The 24,611-nt window shown below is 37.5% G+C and overlaps 1 protein-coding gene across 1 annotated transcript in view; it reads right to left on the bottom strand.

Annotated features, from left to right (window-relative positions):
* Positions 1-15,197: 15,197 nt before the first annotated feature.
* LOC113335544 (codeine O-demethylase-like) overlaps positions 15,198-24,611 on the bottom strand; it is a 24,235-nt gene continuing 14,821 nt past the window's right edge. Inside the window, exons 3-5 of the mRNA XM_026581581.1 lie at positions 19,584-19,645; positions 18,876-19,200; positions 15,198-15,473 (exon numbers count right to left, since the gene is read on the bottom strand). Coding sequence (XP_026437366.1) covers positions 15,231-15,473; positions 18,876-19,200; positions 19,584-19,645 — 630 coding nt within the window. The 3' untranslated portion in view covers positions 15,198-15,230. The remainder of the gene's footprint in view (positions 15,474-18,875; positions 19,201-19,583; positions 19,646-24,611) is intronic.

Genomic DNA, 24,611 nt, shown 5'->3' with positions numbered 1-24,611 from the left:
TAATACATCAAGAGTATAAAACTAGGCATTTATTATCAAGAGAAAATATATTTGATTAATAAAAATCATTTAAATCATTTATTTTCAATGCAATTAATCATATATAAGTATTGCAAAAATTAATCAAATAAAAATTACCACATAAATATTGCGAGAAAGGCTTCCTCCGTCACCCCTGGGATTGGGTTTGCCTACTCATGATGAAAAACCTCTCAAATGGATTCATTGATACTCAAAAGTTGTTTACAATCAAGAGAAAATGGAGAAAAACGGTTTACAACAGTGTTTGCGACGCATATAAAGCGTTCAAAAAGAACGATACAACAGAAGTGTTGTTGTTCCAAAGTCGAGAGAAAGGAATTGGAAACTGTCGCACTTAAGCGACACTTTTCAACGACTTTCTCTTACTTTCTAATGTTCTTCGTGTTCTTCCTTGCACCAGCAGAAAGCTTTTCGCTGTGTACTCTTGTATGGATTCTTCTCGACTCCTAAACTATCCCAAAGACTCTCCAAACTTTCTAGCCTTTCCAAACTGTTTTTCCTTGTATTTATAGTGAATTGGAGCCAAAAATACGACCATTGATTGCATATATTCTCCATTTAATCCAAATATTCTCGGCTGCCAATAATAACGAAAATTTCCATTTTTAATCCCATGCACGCGTTAACTTTGATCCTGCACGCTCCCAAATGTCTTATTCACGCCTCAACACTCTTCCAACGCCATCAGAACTCCCCCATGCACAAAAGAACTTCAATTTTGCTCGTGTTACAGTACACGTGCTCTGTTTTGGGTGTGTGAATCATACCGAAAATTCCAGCCAAATTTGATCGATCATGTCACCCATAATGTGTTCCTTAACCTATATCACATCTCTATACCAAATTTCATCCATTGAATCGACCCATAACCCCTTCATTTTGACGATCGAAATTCTGCCAGAACTGTTTAGAAATTTCCCGCCAAAATACTTTCAAATGGGGAAGAAACTGGTAGCCCCCTATCCAGAGTAGGGGTGCGAATAGCAGCTGCCTTGGGTGTTACCTGGGGGTGCCCCTTAGTAATTAGGTTACCCCTTATCCAAAATCGAGAGTCCGAATAACACTTGTCCTCCGGGGGTGCCAAAATCAACTTTTCGAGCCGAATTTTCCAAAAATGTTTATTTCCTAAAAATACATAAAAACACAATATTAGTACAAAAATAGAGTTCCAACAATACGGACATTGAGGACAAATTAGACACAAAAATGTGTCTATCAGTAACTCCAATAGTACACTTCTCAGGATTCAATTTAATGTTGTACCGCCGCATTTGTTCAAAAATCTCCCTCAGGTCCTGTACACGGTCTTTGACTTCTTTACTTTTTACTAACATGTCGTCCACGTATACTTCTAATGTTTTGTGTATCCATTTTGCGAATACCTTTTCTACCATTCTTTGGTATGTCGCTCCCGCATTTCGCAAACTAAATGACATTTTCGTGTAACAATATAAACCTCTAGGAGCGAAGAAAGCAGTATGTTCTTGATCTTCTTCAGCGAGAGGGATTTGGTTATACCCTTTGTACTCATCTAAAGACGATACTCTATCATTTTCCGCTGCGGATTCCACCATTTGAGGAATATCTGGTAAAGGAAAACTATCTTTAGGACAAGCTTTGTTTAAATCAGTGAAATCTATACAAATCCTTATTTCTTTGTTTTTCTTTGGGACAATGACCATATTCGCTATCCATTCTGGGTATTTAGCTTCTCTTATAATTCCTGCATCAAGCATTTTTTTTAGTTCTTCTTCTATTTGGGAATGGTATGCTGTTGCGATTTTTCTTATTCTTTGTTTAAATGGTCTCACATTCTTGTTAATCTCCAACTTGTGGCATGAAATTAATGGATCTATTCCCGGTATCTCATCCATACTTCCTGCGAAAACATCTTTATATTCTCGCAAAAGGTTAACAGTTCTTTCTTCTTCTTCTACATCCATCTTGGTTCCAATTCTCAATATTAGAGGTTCTTTCATAGTCACAACGTTTACTTCTTTTGTTGGTTCTGCGGCAGTGTAACTGGACTCGGATTCTCCCATTGGTGTTGGTTCCTTTATTGTTTTCACAGGTCCTTATCCTTCTTCCAAAATTTCGCTGGGTATTCCCTTGCCTTCTTTTTCCCTTATCATGTATACTCTAAATTCTTCTTCTTTCTTTGCCTCCTTCGCCAACTTTCTACAAATTTTTTTTCTTTTTGCTTGTCCTTCATAATTCTTTACTTCAATTTGATAACATAATTTCGCATTATCAACGTCTCCTCTGATTTCTCCTATTCCATTTGGTGTGGGGAATTCAATACATTGATGCAACGTTGATACTACATCTTTTATTGCATGTATCCATGGTCTTCCTAGCAACATATTATATGGCGATTCCATATCCACCACGCATAGTGTTACATGTGTTTCGATCTCTTCTAGTGGAATTCTTACCACTATTTCTCCTTTAAGTTTTGTTGTGGATTTTCCAAAGCCATGAACAAAATATGTTGAACTGGACATTTCTTCATCTTTAAATCCCATTTCCCGGAATGCATGATAAAATATTATATCCACCGAACTTCCTGTATCGATTAAAGTTCTGTTCAATATCCATTCTCCCGTGGATTTTGTTGTTGTCTCCTTCTCTTTTCGCGTAATAGGCACTGTAATAACCAATGGAGATGTGTGGTTCAAATTTTCTTTTGGTATTTTTGCCGCCATGAGTGTAATTTTTTGCTTTTCCCAATTTTTCAAGGGTGATGTCTTTTCTACCGCCATAACCTTCCTTCCTTCAAAATTTCGTTTATGTATTCTTCCTTTGAGGTTTTCATGGAATTCATTAACCATCGTTTTTGTTATCATATTACACTCCAATCTTTTGTCATCTTCATTGATTCTAATCATTTTTCTTTTAACTGATTCACTGATTTATTTAATCACTTTCTTGATTTGAACAATCTCAACAATAATCTTCAACTTTCGATCTTCAAGTCCCTGTTTCTAGCGCCATTATGTAGTTGCAGGAAATCCTACACTACACCCCTCATATGATTTCATTAATACTCAACTCATTTTTAGATTTTCAATCTTACTTTTATTGATGAATCTTTGAATATTCTTACAAGAAAAGATAAAAGAATCAAGAATAACCTCTGCTCTAGATTTTCTCTCTCCTATTTACTTATTTATTTCTCCAAAAAAAGATCTCTCTTTTCTTCTCAGTTGAACGACTATTTATAGGGAAATACATAGTAGATGACAGCTAATCTGTCCTATATTTTCGGATATGGCTTGCGACATTCTCGCAATCTTACAGATGTTAATCTCGCAAGCTCTTTAATTTTCGCAGGATCATCATATCTTTCTAATGATTTTAGCCGATGTTGTTTATTACATCATTTCTAAAATTGTTCTGCGACGTTGTTGTGTTGTGTTGTTGATAATTTCGCTAAGATATTATTGTTGCGAGATTCTGATCCTACACTGGATTTCACTGCTTTTGTTGTTTTGTGCATCTTATATCGTTTCAGTTGATTATCGTTTTTTAAGGTTTTATTTTCTGAAGTTTGGATTTAAGTTTCATAAAGCAATTTTCTACTAAGGACGATGATAGACAGTAGAACACTCCATTTTTTTTTCCGAGTCAGCAACAGTCATAAGTTCGTATGGTTGTGCCTGGAGGTGCACCATTCAAATTTGGTAATTGTTGATATGGAGTGTACAAATTTGCATAATCAGAACTTTTCTTTTGGTAATTTCATTCTTACTATGGGACTTCAGTACATCTTAAGGTGGTGGACAAAGAAGCCACAATTATGTATATATGCCAAATTGTGCTATTGATGATTGTACTTTGATTTTATTTCACCAGCTTCCACAGTATCTCTCTTAATACTAAAAATCGAATAGAAGAGGTAAACAGAATGGGCAGAATTAGAGACTTGGGATGTTTTATTCATGGTTTTAAGAAGCTTCTTTTGTATGCAAAAATTTGATTCCTGTAAGCTTCTTAAAACCTCAAATGTCTATGGTGAGCTGTCACCTTATACTCCCCATCATAATCATGTGCGTAACATATTATTACTTAGAAAAGTTATCCTTAAAACGATCCGTGTCACCTGTTCAAGTTCCTTAAAACGAACATAGTGTTGTTTAACACACTAATCTTTTTATATCTATCATAAATTATCATCCTATTATAAGAGGCAATAATTTTAGACAGTGTTGTGAAAAGACTTTTGAGGGGATCATTTGGATACGATTCGGCGGGCTTATGCTTGGTTTTAGTATGGATGATCAACTACTTATCTTAATAATCGATGCAGGTATGAAGGTACTCCACACTGTTCCGAGATCTTCCCCTTACTACGAGGCTATCTTTATGAATATACATCAGTTTTGAAAGCTAGGGTCAATTGAGTTGTCACATACTGTAGAATAGCAGTTTTAAAGTCATTACCTTTTTAGGATGTTAATTTTATATATGTTGTTAAAAACTCAGAGATACATCAGATGGATGTAAAAATAATGTGGAACAAGGTAAAAGAAAGCAATACTAGATTGTTATAAGCAAGAAGAGAAGAGAATTCAAGCAAGAAGAGAAAGATAAGTTTTGTGTTTAATAATTTGATTGAGTAATAGATAGCTCTTACAAGACTTAATCTAGCCTTTATATAGGCTTGAAGAATAACTAAACTAGGAAACAGAAAACTAAAAGGAAATCTAAAAGAATCCTAAAAATAAGAAAGACTGAAACTAGGAAACCATGGAAGCCAAACCTCTAAGCGGAATCTTCTGGAATTGTAGTATGCCCTGCATCAGTCCCCCCTTCTAGAGTAAAGATCTTCCTCGAGTTGTCCAAACAAACCAGAAGTTCATTGTCACCATGAAACGTAAAAATCTCTTGAACATTAAATGTGTTGGAGATATTCCAATCATTTGGTAGATCAATAACATAAGCATTATCATTGATCTTCTTTAAAACCTTGAAAGGACCATATTTCTTCATCTTGGTTTTGTTATAAGTACCCACTGGAAATCTCTCTTTTCTTAGATGTATCATCACGAGCTCCCCTTCCTTGAAGGTTTTAAACCTCTTGTGTTTATCAGCATCCTCTTTATATTTTAGAATTGGACTTCTCCAGTTTAGATTTTACTTCATTATGTAATTCAGTTGCTTTGTCTACAAAAGAGTCGGCTGCAGTGTTTGTACTCTGTGTGGTGGGTAAGGCTACCAAATCAAGAGTATGATTAGGTACTTTAGAGTACACAATCTCAAATGTAGTTTTCCCAGTAGAACGATTCACAGAAGTGTTGAAAGAGAATTCCATATGTGGCAATAACACATCCCACTGCTTACTATTATCCAGGCACATAGCTCTAATCAAATTACCAAGTGATCTATTAACAACCTCAGTCTGTCCATCAGTTTGCGGATGTGAAGTTGTGCTGAATTGTATAACTGTGCCTAAGCGCATCCGTAAACTTTTCCAGAAATAACTCAAAATTTTTGTATCTCTGTCAGAAGTGATAGACTTTGGAACCCCATGCAATCTTACTACTTCTTTAAAGAACAAAGAAGCAACATTAGAAGCGTCAGTTGATTTATTACAAGCTACGAAGTGAGTCATTTTAGAGTAACGATCAACTACGACCATAACATAATCATTACCTCTAGTAGTACGAGGTAAACCAAGTATAAAATCCATACTTATATCAACCCAAGGTGCATCAGGAACTGGTAAAGGAGTATACAACCCGGTATTTTGAATTGTACCTTTTTCTCTCTGACAGACCATGCATTTTTGTACGAACTTTTGTACATCACGTTTCAAAGATGGCCAGAAATATCTTTCTTCAATCAGGGAAATGGTTTTATCTCTCCCAAAATGACCACCAAGACCACTTCCATGTAATTCTCGCATAAGATGTAAACTTAAAGACCCTTGAGGAATACATAATCGATTCCCTTTAAAAAGAAAACCTTCTTGTATAAGAAAATAATCAACCCCATGAGTTTGAGAACTGCATTGATCCCATAGTTTGCCAAAATCTTCATCTTCTGGATAAATGTCTTTGATATAGTCAAATGCATAACCCTCATTACGAATTGTTATTAATAGATGACTTCTTCTACTTAAGGCATCAGCAACTTGATTCAATTTGCCACTTTTATGTCTCACGGAGAAAGTGTATTTGTTGATTGTGGAAAGCCATCGATCATGCATTCTGTTAACTTTAGCAGAAGTATTCAAAAACTTCAAAGCATGGTTGTCAGTGTTGACAACAAATTCCTTATGTATAATATAAGTATGCCACTGCTTAAGAGATTGAACAAGAGCCAATAACTCTAATTCATATGTAGACCATTTCTTTTGTGCATATGAATTCTTCTCACTGTAATATGCAATTGGATGACTCTCCTGTGATAATACTGCACCAATACCAACAACAGATGCATCACAATCTATTTCAAAAGGCTTGTTAAAATTCGGAAGTGCAAGAATTGGTGCCATACAAAGCTTTTCTTTAAGAAGAATAAAGCTTTTATCCATTGCTTTCGTCCACTCAAACTTCTCCTTCTTGAGACAGTCAATCAAAGGTGCAGAAATAGAGCTAAAGTTCTTCACAAATCTTCGATAGAAAGAAGCCAAACCATGAAAACTACGAACATCACGAATAGAAGTAGGAACTGGCCAATCTTCAATTGCTTGAACTTTAGAAGGATCGACATGAATACCATCAGTAGAAATCACATATCCCAAAAATGTTACTGAAGAAGCCATGAAGGTACACTTCTTCAAATTAACATATAAAGAGTTGTCAGCAAGAACTTGAAACACTTGTGAAAGATGTTGGAGGTGTTCTGGCTCACTGCGACTAAAAATTAGTATGTCATCAAAATAGACAATAACAAATTTACTGAGAAAGGGTTGGAGAACCTGATTCATTAGTCGCATAAAAGTACTAGGTGCATTAGATAACCAAAATGGCATGACCAGCCATTCATATAAACCTTCACGTGTCTTGAATGTTGTTTTCCACTCATCTCCACCTCGAATGCGTATTTGGTGGTAACCACTGCGTAAATCCAACTTAGTAAAAATAATAGAGCCCGACAGTATATCAATCATATCATCAATACGCGGGATCGTAAATCTATAAGGAATGGTGATGCGATTTAATGCTCTGCAATCGATACACATCCTCCATCCATTGTCTTTTTTACTAACCAAGAAGGCAGGACTGGCACAGAGACTGTTGCTAGGTCGTATCAAACCCTTTGTAAGCAAATCATTTACCTGTCCCTGTAATATCTCATGCTCAGCAGGACTCAAGCGATAGTGTGCTTGGTTTGGTAAAAAGGCTCCAGGAATAAAATCGATGCAGTGTTGAATATTCCGTAAAGGAGGTAATGCAGTTGGTAGTTCATCTGGAAATAAAACATTATGTTGAAATAATAAGGGCTTCACCTTTGCAGGCAACTCAATCATAGGCTTAGAATCTTCATGGGAATGTAAAGAATGTTGTGGGTGCAAAGAACGAATAACAGTGGCTACGATAGCATCAGTCTGCGCACAAGAGTTTGAAGTGGAATTGGATGGACGAAGAACCTTGGTTTTCCCATTATGAACAAAAGTGTAAGTATTCTCGAATCCATTGTGAACCGCGTGAAGATCGTATTGCCAAGGTCTGCCAAGAAGAAGATGGGTTGCCGTCATATTAATGACATCACATAGAACTGTGTCTTCATAACCCTCAAAAGAGAATGACACATAACACTGAAGAGTAATATTCTGTGTGCTAGAGGCATTAACCCATCCTACAGTGTAAGATTCTGGATGAGAAGTTACTGGTAGTTCAAGCTTCTTAACTACGTGATCAACAATATAATTATCCACACTGCCACTATCAATTATCATCTTGCAGATTTTACCCCCACTATCAGTAAGAAATAATTGACGAATCATCCCAACAAACTCATCGTCATCACCAGGTGAGTCTTCATCTTCGAACTCATTAAGCGCACCAGTGACTTCATTAATGAACTGAGGTTCACCAATCAAAGCATTGAATTTCCGACAATCACTAGACGTGTGCCCCGATTGCTGGCATTTATTGCACTTATCTCCACGAAATTTTGCATAAGTATTAGTAGTTCTCTGTTGCGGTGGAAATTGTTGTTGCCTGTTATGAAACCGATTCCCTGTAGTAGGAGGAGTTGGTTGCAGAGAGTGAGACTGCTGACCCGGCTGAAGATCAACTGGATTGGCTAAGATAGGTGTAGCCAGAGGTGGAGTATAAGGCACAATATGGCTAGGTTGTCGATGTGAATGGCTAACATCATCATAAGGAGGCCTAGGAATAGTCAAAACAGTATCTGTTGAAAAGTTTTGAGATGAATTGGTACCCCTGGAATTATTTTGATAACGCCCTTGTCTGGATGGATAAGTCCTAGAAGAACGAAAAAGGCGATTTTCTATCTTAATAGCTTGCTGCACCGCTTCGACCATAGTAAAAACTGAAAGAGTCATACCATTTTGTATTAATCTATTCATCCCCTCAATGAATCTTGCAACTAAATGTTCTTCAGATTCTTTGAGTTGATTTCGTGCCACCAAATTATAAAAATCGGACACATATTCTTCAACAGTGCGTGCCCCCTGCTGAATGTTCTGCAATTTGATGAAAAGTTGCTGCATAAAGTCTCTAGGTAAGAACTTATCCCTGATCAAAGTTTTCATACGTGTCCAAGTACGTATTTTCGGTTTGTTAGCGTTTCTACGATCATCACAGATCTTATCCCACCAGGCTGCAGCTCCTCCTTCGAGCTTGTAAGTCACAAGTTTGACCTTAGAATCTTCAGGGACTTCCACAAATTCAAAAAAAGCTTCTACGTCAAAGAACCAATCAGTTAGTTCTTCAATACGAAAATTTCCAGAGAAGTTGGGAATATCATCTTTTAGCTTATATTCGGGTAAAGAACTGTAAGGGTTGTGACCAGTTTTTAAACGTCGTTATTCAATCCAATTCTTCTCTAGATCGTTCTCACGTTCATATTCATCATCACTGTCGAGTGTAGGAGAAACTAGCTTCTTCTTTGAATGAGCTATGAACCCTTCATACGGTTTCTTAATGTTTAAAGTACGCAATACATCTTTAGGTACTTCATCATTCTGTAAAAACTGAAGTGTATCGTTTTTAGTTTTGTCTTCTAAGTCTACAAGCTCAGGCATATCCAAATCTATATTTATGTGTTTTGCAACCTTGAAAAGCTGATTCTGCATTGCTTCAAGCTTGTTATCTCTTAACCCTAATTTTTCCTCCATGGACTTCTCAAGAGTTTCAGTAATGTTTTTTTCCAAAATCTCGGTATGAGATTTGATGAGAGCTTCGATTGCTGCTAGAGTAACTGGTTGAGCAGTCATATTTTTTGTTTTTTTGTTTTTGTTTTTTTTTTGTGTATTTAAAAGGAATGAAAAGGTGTTGCGGAAGCGAAGTAAAGGATCAAGTGATAGGATGAAAAACCTAAAACTAAGCGGGTGATACCAACTAATGTGGAACAAGGTAAAAGAAAGCAATACTAGATTGCTATAAGCAAGAAGAGAAGAGAATTCAAGCAAGAAGAGAAAGATAAGTTTTGTGTTTAATAATTTGATTGAGTAATAGATAGCTCTTACAAGACTTAATCTAGCCTTTATATAGGTTTGAAGAATAACTAAACTAGGAAACAGAAAACTAAAAGGAAATCTAAAAGAATCCTAAAAATAAGAAAGACTGAAACTAGGAAACCATGGAAGCCAAACCTCTAAGCGGAATCTTCTGGAATTGTAGTATGCCCTGCATCAGTCCCCCCTTCTATAGTAAAGCTCGTCCTCGAGTTGTCCAAACAAACCAGAAGTTCATTGTCACCATGAAACGTAAAAATCTCTTGAACATTAAATGTGTTGGAGATATTCCAATCATTTGGTAGATCAATAACATAAGCATTATCATTGATCTTCTTTAAAACCTTGAAAGGACCATATTTCTTCATCTTGGTTTTGTTATAAGTACCCACTGGAAATCTCTCTTTTCTTAGATGTATCATCACGAGCTCCCCTTCCTTGAAGGTTTTAAACCTCTTGTGTTTATCAGCATCCTCTTTATATTTAGAATTGGACTTCTCCAGTTTAGATTTTACTTCATTATGTAATTCAGTTGCTTTGTCTACAAAAGAGTCGGCTGCAGTGTTTGTACTCTGTGTGGTGGGTAAGGCTACCATATCAAGAGTATGATTAGGTACTTTAGAGTTCACACTCTCAAATGGAGTTTTCCCAGTAGAACGATTCATAGAAGTGTTGAAAGCGAATTCCATATGTGGCAATAACACATCCCACTGCTTAAGAGATTGAACAAGAGCCAATAACTCTAATTCATATGTAGACCATTTCTTTTGTGCATCTGAATTCTTCTCACTGTAATATGCAATTGGATGACCCTCCTGTGATAATACTTCACCAATACCAACAACAGATGCATCACAATCTATTTCAAAAGGCTTGTTGAAATTCGGAAGTGCAAGAATTGGTGCCGTACAAAGCTTTTCTTTAAGAAGAATAAAGCTTTTATCCATTGCTTCCGTCCACTCAAACTTCTCCTTCTTGAGACAGTCAATCAAAGGTGCAGAAATAGAGCTAAAGTTCTTCACAAATCTTCGATAGAAAGAAGCCAAACCATGAAAACTACGAACATCACGAATAGAAGTAGGAACTGGCCAATCTTCAATTGCTTGAACTTTAGAAGGATCGACATGAATACCATCAGTAGAAATCACATATCCCAAAAATGTTACTGAAGAAGCCATGAAGGTACACTTCTTCAAATTAACATATAAAGAGTTGTCAGCAAGAACTTGAAACACTTGTGAAAGATGTTGGAGGTGTTCTGGCTCACTGCGACTAAAAATTAGTATGTCATCAAAATAGACAATAACAAATTTACTGAGAAAGGGTTGGAGAACCTGATTCATTAGTCGCATAAAAGTACTAGGTGCATTAGATAACCAAAATGGCATGACCAGCCATTCATATAAACCTTCACGTGTCTTGAATGTTGTTTTCCACTCATCTCCACCTCGAATGCGTATTTGGTGGTAACCACTGCGTAAATCCAACTTAGTAAAAATAATAGAGCCCGACAGTAAATCAATCATATCATCAATACGCGGGATCAGAAATCTATAAGGAATGGTGATGCGATTTAATGCTCTGCAATCGATACACATCCTCCATCCATTATCTTTTTTACTAACCAAGAAGGAAGGACTGGCACAAGGACTGTTGCTATGTCGTATTAAACCCTTTGTAAGCAAATAATTTACCTGTCCCTTTGCAGGCAACTCAATCATAGGCTTAGAATCTTCATGGGAATATAAAGAATGTTTTGGGTGCAAAGAACGAATAACAGTGGCTATGACAGCATCAGTCTGCGCACAAGAGTTTGAAATGGAATTGGATGGACTAAGAACCTTGATTTTCCCATTATGAACAAAAGTGTAAGTATTCTCGAATCCATTGTGAACCGCGTGAAGATCGTATTGCCAAGGTCTGCCAAGAAGAAGATGGGTTGCCGTCATATTAATGACATCACATAGAACTGTGTCTTCATAACCCTCAAAAGAGAATGACACATAACACTGAAGAGTAATCTTCTGTGTGCTAGAGGCATTAACCCATCCTACAGTGTAAGGTTCTGGATGAGAAGTTACTGGTAGTTCAAGCTTCTTAACTACGTGATCATCAATATAATTATCCACACTGCCACTATCAATTATCATCTTGCAGATTTTACCCCCAATATAACATCTGGATTTAAAGATACTGTGTCGCTGAGACTCGCATTGTTGAGTAAGAAATAATGGACGAATCATCCCAACAAACTCATCGTCATCACCAGGTGAGTCTTCATCTTCGAACTCATTAAGCGCACCAGTGACTTCATTAATGAACTGAGGTTCACCAATCAAAGCATTGAATTTCCGACAATCACTAGACGTGTGCCCCGATTGCTGGCATTTATTGCACTTATCTCCACGAAATTTTGCATAAGTATTAGTAGTTCTCTGTTGCGGTGGAAATTGTTGTTGCCTGTTATGAAACCGATTCCCTGTAGTAGGAGGAGTTGGTTGCAGAGAGTGAGACTGCTGACCCGGCTGAAGATCAACTGGATTGGCTAAGATAGGTGTAGCCAGAGGTGGAGTATAAGGCACAATATGGCTAGGTTGTCGATGTGAAAGGCTAACATCATCATAAGGAGGCCTGGGAATAGTCAAAACAGTATCTGGAGAAAAGTTTTGATATGAATTGGTACCCCTGGAATTATTTTGATAACGCCCTTGTCTGGATGGATAAGTCCTAGAAGAACGAAAAAGGAGATTTTCTATCTTAATAGCTCGCTGCACCGCTTCGACCATAGTAAAAACTGAATGAGTCATACCATTTTGTATTAATCTATTCAGCCCCTCAATGAATCTTGCAACTAACTATTCTTCAAATTCTTTAAGTTGATTTCGTGCCACCAAATTATAAAAATCGGACACATATTCTTCAACAGTGCGTGCCCCCTGCTGAATGTTCTGCAATTTGATGAAAAGTTGCTGCATAAAGTCTCTAGGTAAGAACTTATCCCTGATCAAAGTTTTCATACGTGTCCAAGTACGTATTTTCGATTTGTTAGCGTTTCTACGATCATCACAGATCTTATCCCACCAGGATGCAGCTCCTCCTTTGAGCTTGTAAGTCACAAGTTTGACCTTAGAATCTTCAGGGACTTCCATAAATTCAAAAAAAGCTTCTACCTCAAAGAACCAATCAGTTAGTTCTTCAATACGAAAATTTCCAGAGAAGTTGGGAATATCAGCTTTTAGCTTATATTCGGGTAAAGAACTGTAAGGGTTGTGACCAGTTTTTAAACGTCGTTCTTCAATCCAATTCTTCTCTAGATCGTTCTCACGTTCATCTTCATCATCACTGTCGAGTGTAGGAGAAACTAGCTTCTTCTTTGAATGACCTATGAACCCTTCATACGGTTTCTTAATGTTTAAAGTACGCAATACATCTTTAGGTACTTCATCATTCTGTAACAACTGAAGTGTATCGTTTTTAGTTTTGTCTTCTAAGTCTACAAGCTCAGGCATATCCAAATCTATATTTATGTGTTTTGCAACCTTGAAAAGTTGATTCTGCATTGCTTCAAGCTTGTTATCTCTTAACCCTAATTTTTCCTGCATGGACTTCTCAAGAGTTTCAGTAATGTTTTTTGCCAAAATCTCGGTATGAGATTTGATGAGAGCTTCGATTGCTGCTAGAGTAACTGGTTGAGCAGTCATTTTTTTTTGTGTACTTAAAAGGAAAGAAAAGGTGTTGCGGAAGCGAAGTAAAGGATCAAGTGATAGGATGAAAAACCTAAAACTAAGCGGGTGATACCAACTAATGTGGAACAAGGTAAAAGAAAGCAATACTAGATTGCTATAAGCAAGAAGAGAAGAGAATTCAAGCAAGAAGAGAAATATAAGTTTTGTGTTTAATAATTTGATTGAGTAATAGATAGCTCTTACAAGACTTAATCTAGCCTTTATATAGGCTTGAAGAATAACTAAACTAGGAAACAAAAAACTAAAAGGAAATTTAAAAGAATCCTAAAAATAAGAAAGACTGAAACTAGGAAACCATGGAAGACAAACTTCTAAGCGGAATCTTCTGAAATTGTAGTATGCCCTGCATCAAATAACTATCAATTTTCATCATTATTTCGTTGAGAAGAATAAAAACTTAGATGAAAAGTATAACAAAATAATCCATAGTAAGTTTAAAGAATTTGTTTAAAAAAAATTGCTATATAAAGTTAAGTGTGACCAAATCAAAAATACATCTCCACTGGAAGAGGCGAAGTCCCTTGCACACCAAATAAAAAATACATCTCCACGGGGCGAGACGAAGTCCCGCGCACACCAAATAAAAAATACATCTCCACGGGGCGGGGCGAAGCTCCACGCACACCAAATCAAAAATGCATTGCCACGGGGCGGGACGAAGCCCCGCGCACACCAAATAATAAATACACTCCCACGGGACGGGGAGAAGCTCTGCGCACACCAAATCGAAAATATATCATCATGGGGCGGGACGAAGCTCGGCACACACCAATTTAAAAGCAAAAATATGCCCGGTGCGTAGCACGGGCACAAATCTAGTTGTTCCTTTAAATTTGTAACTAAGTTTACTTCATTTTGTATCTGTGTTCCATAACAGATGGATTTCTAGTTGCAAATTTGTGCTTTGGTACTTGGGGTTTATCTTTAATTAAGACTTCCAGATGCTATTTCTGCTAAAAACAAAAAAACAAAACAAAAAAAAAATCAATTTTGCATCCCACAGTAGTAAATTAATTGCAATGTGCAAGGTACAAAAATTTTGATTGTTCAATTATGCATATTTGTCAATGCGATCCAAAATTTGCTCCATGATTTTGAATTTTACTATGTCCTCTTAGTAATTCAAAATTTACCACTACGACCAAAAGTTTACTAAAAGTGATCCAAAACTCGCATAGTGACCGAAAATTTGTTAGCTGACTCAAAATTTTACCCTGAATCAAAATAGGTACCGCAACTCAGAAAGATACCATGATAATGCAAAATATGTCTGGTGACGACAACATACATAACCCAAAAAATATAGCACTGTGATTCTAAATTTGCTTCGTACACATAACCTTAAATTCTAAGTATGGCTGCTGAGGTAAAGTTTATCATGTGGCTTAAAAACAACTTAATTTTCACAATGTCCCAAAAATCGGCTGGGTAGCAAAAAAACTGCATAATTGTCCCAAAACTACAACGGTGGTCAAAAATCCATATTTGATAAATCTATTCACTCATATTTTTATTTCGGTCAAGAGACGCGACTCAAAACATAATCTAATTATTGTTGGGAGATTTTTTTTTATGACATTTAATTTGGGGATGCTGTTAAGATATCACATAGCATTTGTTCAATCCAGTAAGTCACATAATCATAATTCATTCAATACACACAAATTCAACACACATATTATACTTCATTCAATATTAAAGTTCACTACTACAACAAAGCCAACATATTCTTTTGTTAAAACATCAAACATGAGATGTGCAAGGGGGTTACTCGTCTTCATCACCTTCTCCTATATCCTCATGGAGTTAAGTAATGATTTTCCGTCGAGTTTACGAGAAATGAATTTTATCATATAATCCTCGTACCCAATTGTTCTAAACAATGCAGGTGCATCTGGTGTGATCATGCTGACCATTGGACCTATTAAAGTATCTCCTTTAGGGCTATGAAATGCTGCAACTGAGAGCCTCTCCTTTGATGAGTTTATTGTTGCACGGTGTTCCACGCTACGGTAAATCCCATTACTCATCATCTGCCATAGAGTAACAAAGAATTAATAGACAAAACTTGGTAGCTACCATAGACTTGGATCATACAATTTTATCAAGTGAGAATGTTATAAACACGGCTACTATCCATGGATCTTTTAAAAATACCCTTATCCATTTATGTATGTACCCCCGATGGCATAACTGAAATTTCATCCACAATCATAAATTTCTAATTTCCTCTTTTAAACTTCCTTTCCAACTGAGGTTATTGTTTCCTTCTTCGAACATAGAAAAAAAAATCATCCCTTCAACCACCGTCATTTCCATCGCTCTCACTACCATTACCATCTCAATCGCCTCCACTGCGACCAACATCACCACCTTCGTCACGTCCGCCACTACTATCAGATAGTGATTAAAAAAAATTCGATTTCAAATCGATCTGTAAGGTTTCGGAAAACCTAATTTTAACGATTTCATATTGATTTTTCTAACTTGAACCATGATTAAAGTATAGATCTATAACTATTTTGTCTCAATCTCGTTATTCTAGCTGGTGATTGATAGATGGTGGGAAGGATTATTTGAAACTGTGGAAAAGATGAATCTATAATGTGAGGTTGATGATAATGGTTCTGAGTTTAAATGGAGATATGATGCTTGAGCTTTGATTCTAATAGGCAAAGAAGATATTAGTCGAATCAAATGATGGTGTTTGTCACTGTAATTGATGAATTAGAAATAGGGTTAGGGTTATCAGATGAAGAAGATCCGATATATTATTGAAGGGTGATGTTTCTAGGGTTCGATTGGAAATGGGTTTTAGTAATTATTGCTGTGATTTCGAATTTGGTATCCTGAATTGGTTGAATTTGATGATGGATTCGAGTATGATGAATTATAAGATGGGAGGTGCTGCCAAGAATGAAATTGGTGGTCTGAGAAGAAAAACTGCAGTTGGAAGTGATGATAGAGTTGGTTGCTGGCTGCTATGAATATTGTTGTTGCTGATTTAGGTGGAAGTTGCAGCTACAGTTACAGAGAAGGTGGAGTTGTTATGGGTATGGTAGTGGAGTTCGAGATGGCGCTGGTTGTGTTGATGGTTTGAATGCAAGAGGAGTTGCTGGAGAAGTTTTGATTTTGAAGCACCAGAAAAGAGGAGAAAGAATTAATGCTTATAGTTTGCAGATGGAATTGAAGAATGGTGATGTGTTGAATTAATAATGATGCTCTACTGGTGTTGTAGAACTCAGTAATGAATTGGGTCTGTCTTGGCAGATAAATGGCTTTGATGTGATGAATTAAAGGGTCAAATCTGATATTGTTATCTATTTCGTGTGGCTGTGTATAGAGTTTAAATTGGCAGGTGTAATCCGTGAAGGTTATGAGATGAAGAATGGAGGTCAAACTGAGTGTACTGCTTTGGTTTGCAGATGGGATGGTACAGCAGGTGTTTGATCTGAAACTGGTTTGCAGTGGAGATGTTATCGAGTCTGAAGCAGAGCAATGGATTATGAAACTTCTGAAGTGCAGTTGGTAGCAGATGTTGGTTTATGTTGCGGTAGATGAATGCAGGAATGAAGTGCAGGAATGAAGTGCATTTAAGGATCAAGTGTGTAAGTAGTACATTTATGAGTTCTTATATAACTGCTTTTATTATGAGTTCTTGTTGTTCTTTTCTTATTTGTTTTCTTATTTGCAATAGAAATATTGATGTTGAATGATGCGGATAGTGAACCTTGAGCTGAGACTTTTACTATGAAAACATATAATATTGATGCTGAAATGATGCAGATAGTGAACCTTGGCTTATTCTTGTTATCTTTTACTGGGATACTTTCTTGTTCAGGACTATGATATTAGTGAACTGAATGAAGTGCTCAAACACTATTCCCAAGAGCATCATGGAGTTGAGAAGGATGGCTAACCAGTTTATATTTAGATTATCTTTCATATTCTTTTAGGTATTCTCTCTCTTGATGCATTTTATGATCCTTGAGCCTATCTGGCCAAGAACATACATACATGGTTCCATTTTGGCTTGGGATTAACAATAGATTAACTTTATCTAGTTTCCTCAATTTTGTTCTTGGACTCTAGATTTTAGGGACAACTTGAGAAAGTTTCTTTCACTTTTGGAGGAAACTTGAGCTAGTTGATTCCAGATTTGAAAGCAACTTGAGCTAGTTGATTCTAGTTCGGAGGCATGTTTTTGAGTCCATTCATACATCTGAAATTATCTTATACATATATCTTAGAGTAGTCGCGACGAATCTGTGGTGCAATGGTAACACATGGTTGTGTTGAGTTGTTGTTAAGCCAGTTGAACTGGTGGAGATTAGGTTGTGTGGAGTCGATGTTATATCCAATTGAAATGGTGGATATTAGGTGAATGTACAGGGTTGTTGAGCTTCCAATGTGCTTTGTTTGCAGCAATGCTAGGGGTAGTGGATGCCGCAGTGGAGGTGGTTTGTTGTGTTAGAAGTAGTGGTGATGGTATTGGGGGTAGTTGCGGGAGACAATATAAACTTGTGTTGGATGCGCGCAAACTACTAGGTATGTATGTGTTACAGACCATGAACATCTGTGTAGTTTTATACATTAGTAGGTGTAGTATATCTATTTGGATGTGATTTTGATATGTCATTTTGCATTAACGAACCTGTGGTGCAACGGTAGCACAACTGACTTCATGTCAGATGATATGTGTTCGACTCACGCCAGGTTCACCTTTTTGCGTGTACTTCTTTTGGAGACAACTTGTCCGAGTTGCTTCCATATATGTGGGGCCAACTTGAGCTAGTTGCCTCCATGGACAACTTGAACAAGTTGCTTTCAAATATGGAGACAACTCAATCTAGTTGGCTCGAGATTCGGAGACAAATTTGAGCTAGTTGCCTTCAGATTTGGAGACAACTTCAGCAAGTTGACTCCACATGGTGGTGGTGGAATTGGTGGTTGCTGGTGGTGATTGGTGGCGACGGTGGATGAAAGTGGTGGTGGTTGGTGGCGTTGGTGGGTGGTGGTGGTGGACAGTGGCGATGGTTGTCGGTGGTGGTGGTTGACGGCGGCGATGATGATTGGTGGCGGTGGTGCTGGTTAGCGGTGCTGGTGGTGGTTGGCAGTGTTGGTGGTTGGCGGTGTTGGCGGTGGTGGAAAATGGTGGTGGTTGACGGTAGTGGTGGTTGGTGGTGGTGATCGTTGGCGGTGGTGGACAATGGTGGTGGTTGTTGGCGGTGCTGGACAATGGTGGTGGTGGCAGTAGAGGTAGTGCTTTTTTTTTAAATAGTGGTTAGTGGTAGTGGTTTGTATACACTATATAAAAGAGGGTATTTTAGTAACGTGTTAAGTTTAGGGGTATTTATAAAGTTCATAAGAGTATTTTGCAAGGGGCCTCATGTAGGGATATATAGATAATGTTCCCTTTTATCAACTCTTTTTACCTCCAAAATATCTCCGATGTTCACTACAAAGGCATTAGGTAGAGGTTTAATGGGAAGCCATATCTTGTCTTTTCTAATCTGTAATCCATCTACTTCGTTGTGTTGAAGGAGGATGGTCAAGCCGCCAACATCTGAATGTGGTGTTAAGCCAATGACGTTCTCTGGTTGAGGGAAAGGAGGATAATAATTCATCCTCATTCCTTGTCCTCCGCCCTCAAACAACTCTACCATGGCCCTAGTCTCCATTTTTAGATCCTTTTCCATCAAGTCAATGAGAGTCATGTGCAGTTTACTCAACTCAAATGAGTATGATTCAATTGTTTCCCTGCATGAAAAGATGAACCAGCCTGTTATACGCGTCAGCCTCAATGTCTTGACATATTCAGCTATGTTTAATTGGTACGTGTATGGTACTAGATAGATCGAATCGAACCCACCTGATTTTTTGGCTTGCAATTATCAAATAGTACTGCTATATTAAAAGCAAAATAAATAAATATATATATATATATATATATATATATATATATATATATATATATATATATATATATATCAAAAAAGACATATACAGTTCAAACTCTATAAATCTATGTCTAAGGCACCAACAACATTTATTAATTAATCGAAATTATTAATTTAAGGAGTTAAAATTTAGAGTTTAAACCGTACATATCTCGAGAGCAAAAGAGATCACAAAGAGAGAACCTTAGAGGTAGAGGCAGGTTGGGAAATAGCCTAGGATCCCTCATTTGTTTGGGAAGAGTGACCTGTAGTAGTAGAAACTACACCCCTTAAATAGTCTATATATCAAAGTACGAAGATATTATGAAGAACACTAAGAAATAATTTTATTACGTATAAAAATCAATACAAAGATGATAAATAGAACTCTAACTTGCGAAAAAAATATCTTTCTCCCTCCTAAAGTACTATCTCTTCTCTCAAAAATATCTCTCTACCATAAGGGTGGTTGGTCCTATATATAGGGATTTTACATAGTGGAGGATAGCTAACAAAACCCCTATTTTCGGATCTAACATGTGATGTCTTCGCACCCATGTATCTGGTCTTCTCGCACGTGCTCCTCAACTTCGTACAGCTCTCACACTTTACTCGTGACTTTATGACGTCATTGATTCCATCATTTAAGATATGCTACGTGCGAACTTCATTCGCTCCTTAGTAACTCAGTTGTCTCGCATGCTTATTCATGTTTGCGATATTTAACCCCTACATTTTGCCTCTTCTATTATTGATCTTTATAGAAGAAAGAGCGATGAGAGAAATTCTTTATTAGCTACTTTCGCTCCTTTACATGATGACTTTCGTATCCTCTCAATTGTCCATGTTCCTTAACTGATAATATTCCAAGATCTCGGTCTCATTTACTCCACGTGTTGCTTTCATCGTCTTATTTTTGGACACGTTATGACTGATATCTGCAACCGTCTCTTCACATCTTCTCACCCATTAAAGCTTTCATAAAAGCGAATTTTCATCGGTGGAAACAAAATCCTTTATATATCCCCTTCTCACTTTCTTTCTCTCTTTTTTACTCTCTTTCTTCCTCCTTCGACCTCTGCAACTTTCTTTTCTCACCGCTGTTCTTCCATTCTCATATTATTTCGCTTTTTTGATTATCTTAATCAACTTTGATAATTATAATCCCCTTATGCTAGAGAAATCAATGGGGTATAAAGAAGGGTGGAGAATGGTACAAGAGTTTGAGAGGCTTGAAGTTGAGCTCAGAGATAAAGGTTTTAAATTATCCGCTCCTCCTTTATCAGGACCTACCTTGACACTTAATCATAAATCGTTTGAAACTGATCGGTGGAATGATCAAAAGATCATCCTTTTCGAAGGACAGCTTCTCGCAAGACTCCCCATTCCACTCTTTAACCCGAGAATTCCTCTATTTTACCAAATTTTATCTCATGATGATATCAAGCGTGCGATCTTCCAGTTGAGTGGAGATTCTATCCGAATTATATGGGAATATTCTCGTCGCGCGGCTGGATTAGGATCCCTCTACCCCAAAAATACAGGAATCCCGCATATGCTGAGCTATAAATTAATCCTTCTGATTATACAGTTGAGAGCTTCTTTGAAAATTACAAGGTCACTATCATGAAGAGTGAATCATCTCGCTGGGCCATTCGTCTAGTCAGGAAAGATGGCATCGCAGAGGATAAGAAGATTATGTGAGATGTTGATTTTAATGATAAGACCAATAGTACTGCAAGAAACTCCAATGAAAATCGCTGGGATGTTTATCATGTGATTCTTGAAGGTCCATATATCACTGGTTATGGTGATAATAGATCAATAAATCTTCTTCCTGAGGGTTTTTCATTTTGTTCTCCTTGGGAATTCTACTGCCCTGAACGAGCTGATGTGGTATGTTTTTGTTCATTCATCAGTTTTACCTCATTTATTTTCTTTTCTTCGCTTATTCATTACTTTTCTCACCTCCAGATTGCCAAGTTGAAGAAAGATTTTAAAATTCATGGGAGGCAAAGCACACTAAATGCACTACGTTCGATCACTGATGAAGTAAGAAATACCATTTACTTTTTCTTTAACAATATTGTTGCATCTGTTTCTTATCTTCATCTGTGTGCGAAGGTGGATGAACTAAATATCGAGGGCTATGATGATGAAGATTCTGCTGGTTGCGAGGAGGAGGTTTCTACTCGTGCGGTTCTTGCTTCTAATTCTTCCTCGAAGAATGTCAAAAAAATAATAATCCCAACAAGAATAGAAAGATGACTTCTACTACCTCTTTCCCTACTTCTTCAGTTCCTCATCTTCAGGGAATTGAGTTCTTTTGCTATCTCATCTTTATAGGCGGCGCAAACTTCTCATGCAGTTGCCTCTGACTCACAAAGGAAGATTCAATCTTTGGAGATTGAATGAGTGAATCTCAGAGGCGAACTTTCGGATAAGGCCAAGGATGCCGAAACCCTTCGTCAGAGAAATAATCAGCTAATAGGTGTGTTTCTTTCCATTTCCCTGCTCCTCATAGTCTTCATTTTATCTTTATATTTTTTATACTACTTATACTTATAGAGCTTTATAACTTAACTGAAGAGGCGTCTAGACTTCCTAATGATAATGATACCCTTTTAGAGCTCCTTAACACCTCAGTGGATAATTTTCACATGCGTGGTCTTGAGGATCTTAGCTGGAAAGAGTTGAGACAAAAATATGAAGCTCTCATTTGTGACCATAGGCCACTCCTAGTTTGTTGTAGGAATCTTCAACTTCGTACTCATGAGTATAAAGAGAGAATTAAAACTTTAGAGGCAAAAAAGAATATTCTTATCACTGAGAAAGAGCAGGTGACTGTCAATGGTGCGAAACCTTTGAAAAAACTTCACGATCCTAAAGTTGAAGTTCATAAAGAAAGGGATCATGCTATTAGTGAGAAGAATGCTCTTCTCGCTCGTCAGAATGAAATTCGCTCTCGACTTCTGATTGAAAGTGATGCTGAGTTCGCATGGGCTGCTAGAGTCCTTGATAATGCTAGACTTGAGTTGGCTACAGGCGTTAGTCTACAATCTGACCATGATTCTCTGGTTGAAACCATCATTTCCAAAAAAGAAGGTTTCCCATTTGCTTTACGCCTTTGCTGCCGCTGTAGTTGCAGGAAATCCTACAACTAACACCCCTTAATAATTTGTAGATCTAAACATAAAAATGATGATACGAATGCTAAAATTGAAAATGGACACAAGGATTTTTTACATGGTTCGATCATTGTGATCTACATCCATGGTTCTTCACTATGATTGTTGGAATTACATGAGTATTACATTTACAATCTCCATTGATGGGTATTTGGAGCTCTAGATCTAGTTTTTGGGGAAGAAGATTATAAAGAAAATAAAGTCTTTCTCTACAAAAGGTGTCTCTCTACAAAGATGTGTGTCCTCTCTTTCTCTCTCCTGCCTTTCTCTTTATATAGGTGTTTACATAGAGGATGACAACTAATATGCAGTGGGGTACATCTAATATTTCCCCTATTTTTGGATCTGGCGTGCGATATTCTCGCACACTCACGTTGGTTGTTCTCGCACGTGCTATACATTGTCGCACGACTCTTCATGCTTTTAGTGTGACTTTGTGATGTCATCTTTGGTATCCTTTGTGCAATCGGCTTCGCTTGGTAATGAAGTGACAATTTCACATACAATTAAGAGGTGTCATATTTCACCCTTACAACCGCTTTATTTTTTAAGTTATGTGTGACTATAACAGTTTTTCTTTTCTCTTCGAAGCTTCTGAGAAGGAATTTCTTGAGAAGGAGAAGAACTATCTGCGAGATATTGAAAGTCTGGAGAAGAAATCTCAGGCTGAAATTCAAAGGTTGGAAACTAGGCTTGATGCTCGTAATACCAAGTATAGTCGTCTCAAGAGAAAGCTCAAGGCCACTGTTTCCAATCTGACTAATGATGTTATTCTCATACGTGATTCAACCCTTAAAGAAGAAGTGGGCGAGCTCTGGTCTCAGCACCAAATTCCTTTTCCTTCCCATTACGAGTTCGTAGATCCCCCTGTGAATGAGGAACTTTCTGAGATTTCTGATAGTGACTTTGTGAACGAAGATTCAGATGAAGAGGATGATGATTCTGAAGCTGATGAAGATACTGAAGAGGATCGTGACTGTGAATTTGATAGAGATAACATTGAGAAGATTTAGTTGTTATTTTTTTCCTTCTTTCACGCTCTTCATATGATATTTTCTTCCTTGTACATGATCGTGACTTTGAAGTCAATACTTTGAATATAATTCTTCTTTTAGAAATTTCGCCCTTTCTTATGGCTTTGGATCAAAGAATGATGCTTTTCATCTCTTTACTCACTTCGCATGCACATAACATACTAACCATAATACTGCTTCAGGTACTTCTTGTTCTAAAGTCGACTCTCCATCTTCTCCATATTTCTTCCATCTCTTTTGATGAGTGCCAAATAATGTATATATTTATCCCTTTTTGTTGGCATTTTAACTCATCTTTTGTGCATTAATTCTACATTTTATCCCATATTCTGTATTTTCATTGTTTTCAAGAATAAATATTTTTCTTACTTAATTTTGCATTTTTTAGGTAATAAATAAAGATTGGATGAGTTGCGGAGCAAAAAAAGCAGAAAAGTGGTGAAAAGCCGGGAGAAATTACGCAAGGAAGCCGCAAAGAATGGAGCGCACGTCCAAAAAGCTGGAAATGGGCTCAAGCAGAAGAAAGTTGTTCTTAAAGAAGAAGTGGGCTCAAGGTTTTCCAAGCCCAAACTCATTTCCCAAACCCATATTCTATACCCAAAAGCCTAAAACCCAAATCCATACCCGCTTGCGTCTTCAGCCGTCAGATCAGTTCTCAGGAGCATCCGACGGTCGCTCCCTTGCTGTGCATCGAAGTTTGATATCTCCGCCTTGCACCACAGTACCTAACTCCATCAAGTACCGTTCGTTTCGTTGTATCTCTTCATCCGACGGTCGCTCATCGCCTGCCTCCGCATCGCCGTCAGATTCACCTACCATCTTCCCATCCATCGGTCCAGCTTCGCGAAACATCAAAATCCTCTACACCTGCTCAACACCCTAGTACCCGAACCCTACACCCATTAGCCAAACACACCCTTCTCCCAAATCCATCGACACCATCTTCCCCCCCCCCCCCCCCCCCCCCCCCCCCCCCCCCCCCCCCCCCCCCCCCCCCCCCCCCCCCCCCC

Source organism: Papaver somniferum, unplaced genomic scaffold, assembly GCF_003573695.1.
Source record: "Papaver somniferum cultivar HN1 unplaced genomic scaffold, ASM357369v1 unplaced-scaffold_15, whole genome shotgun sequence".
NCBI classification, from domain to species: Eukaryota; Viridiplantae; Streptophyta; class Magnoliopsida; order Ranunculales; family Papaveraceae; genus Papaver; species Papaver somniferum.
This window is presented reverse-complemented; position numbering and strand designations above follow the sequence as displayed.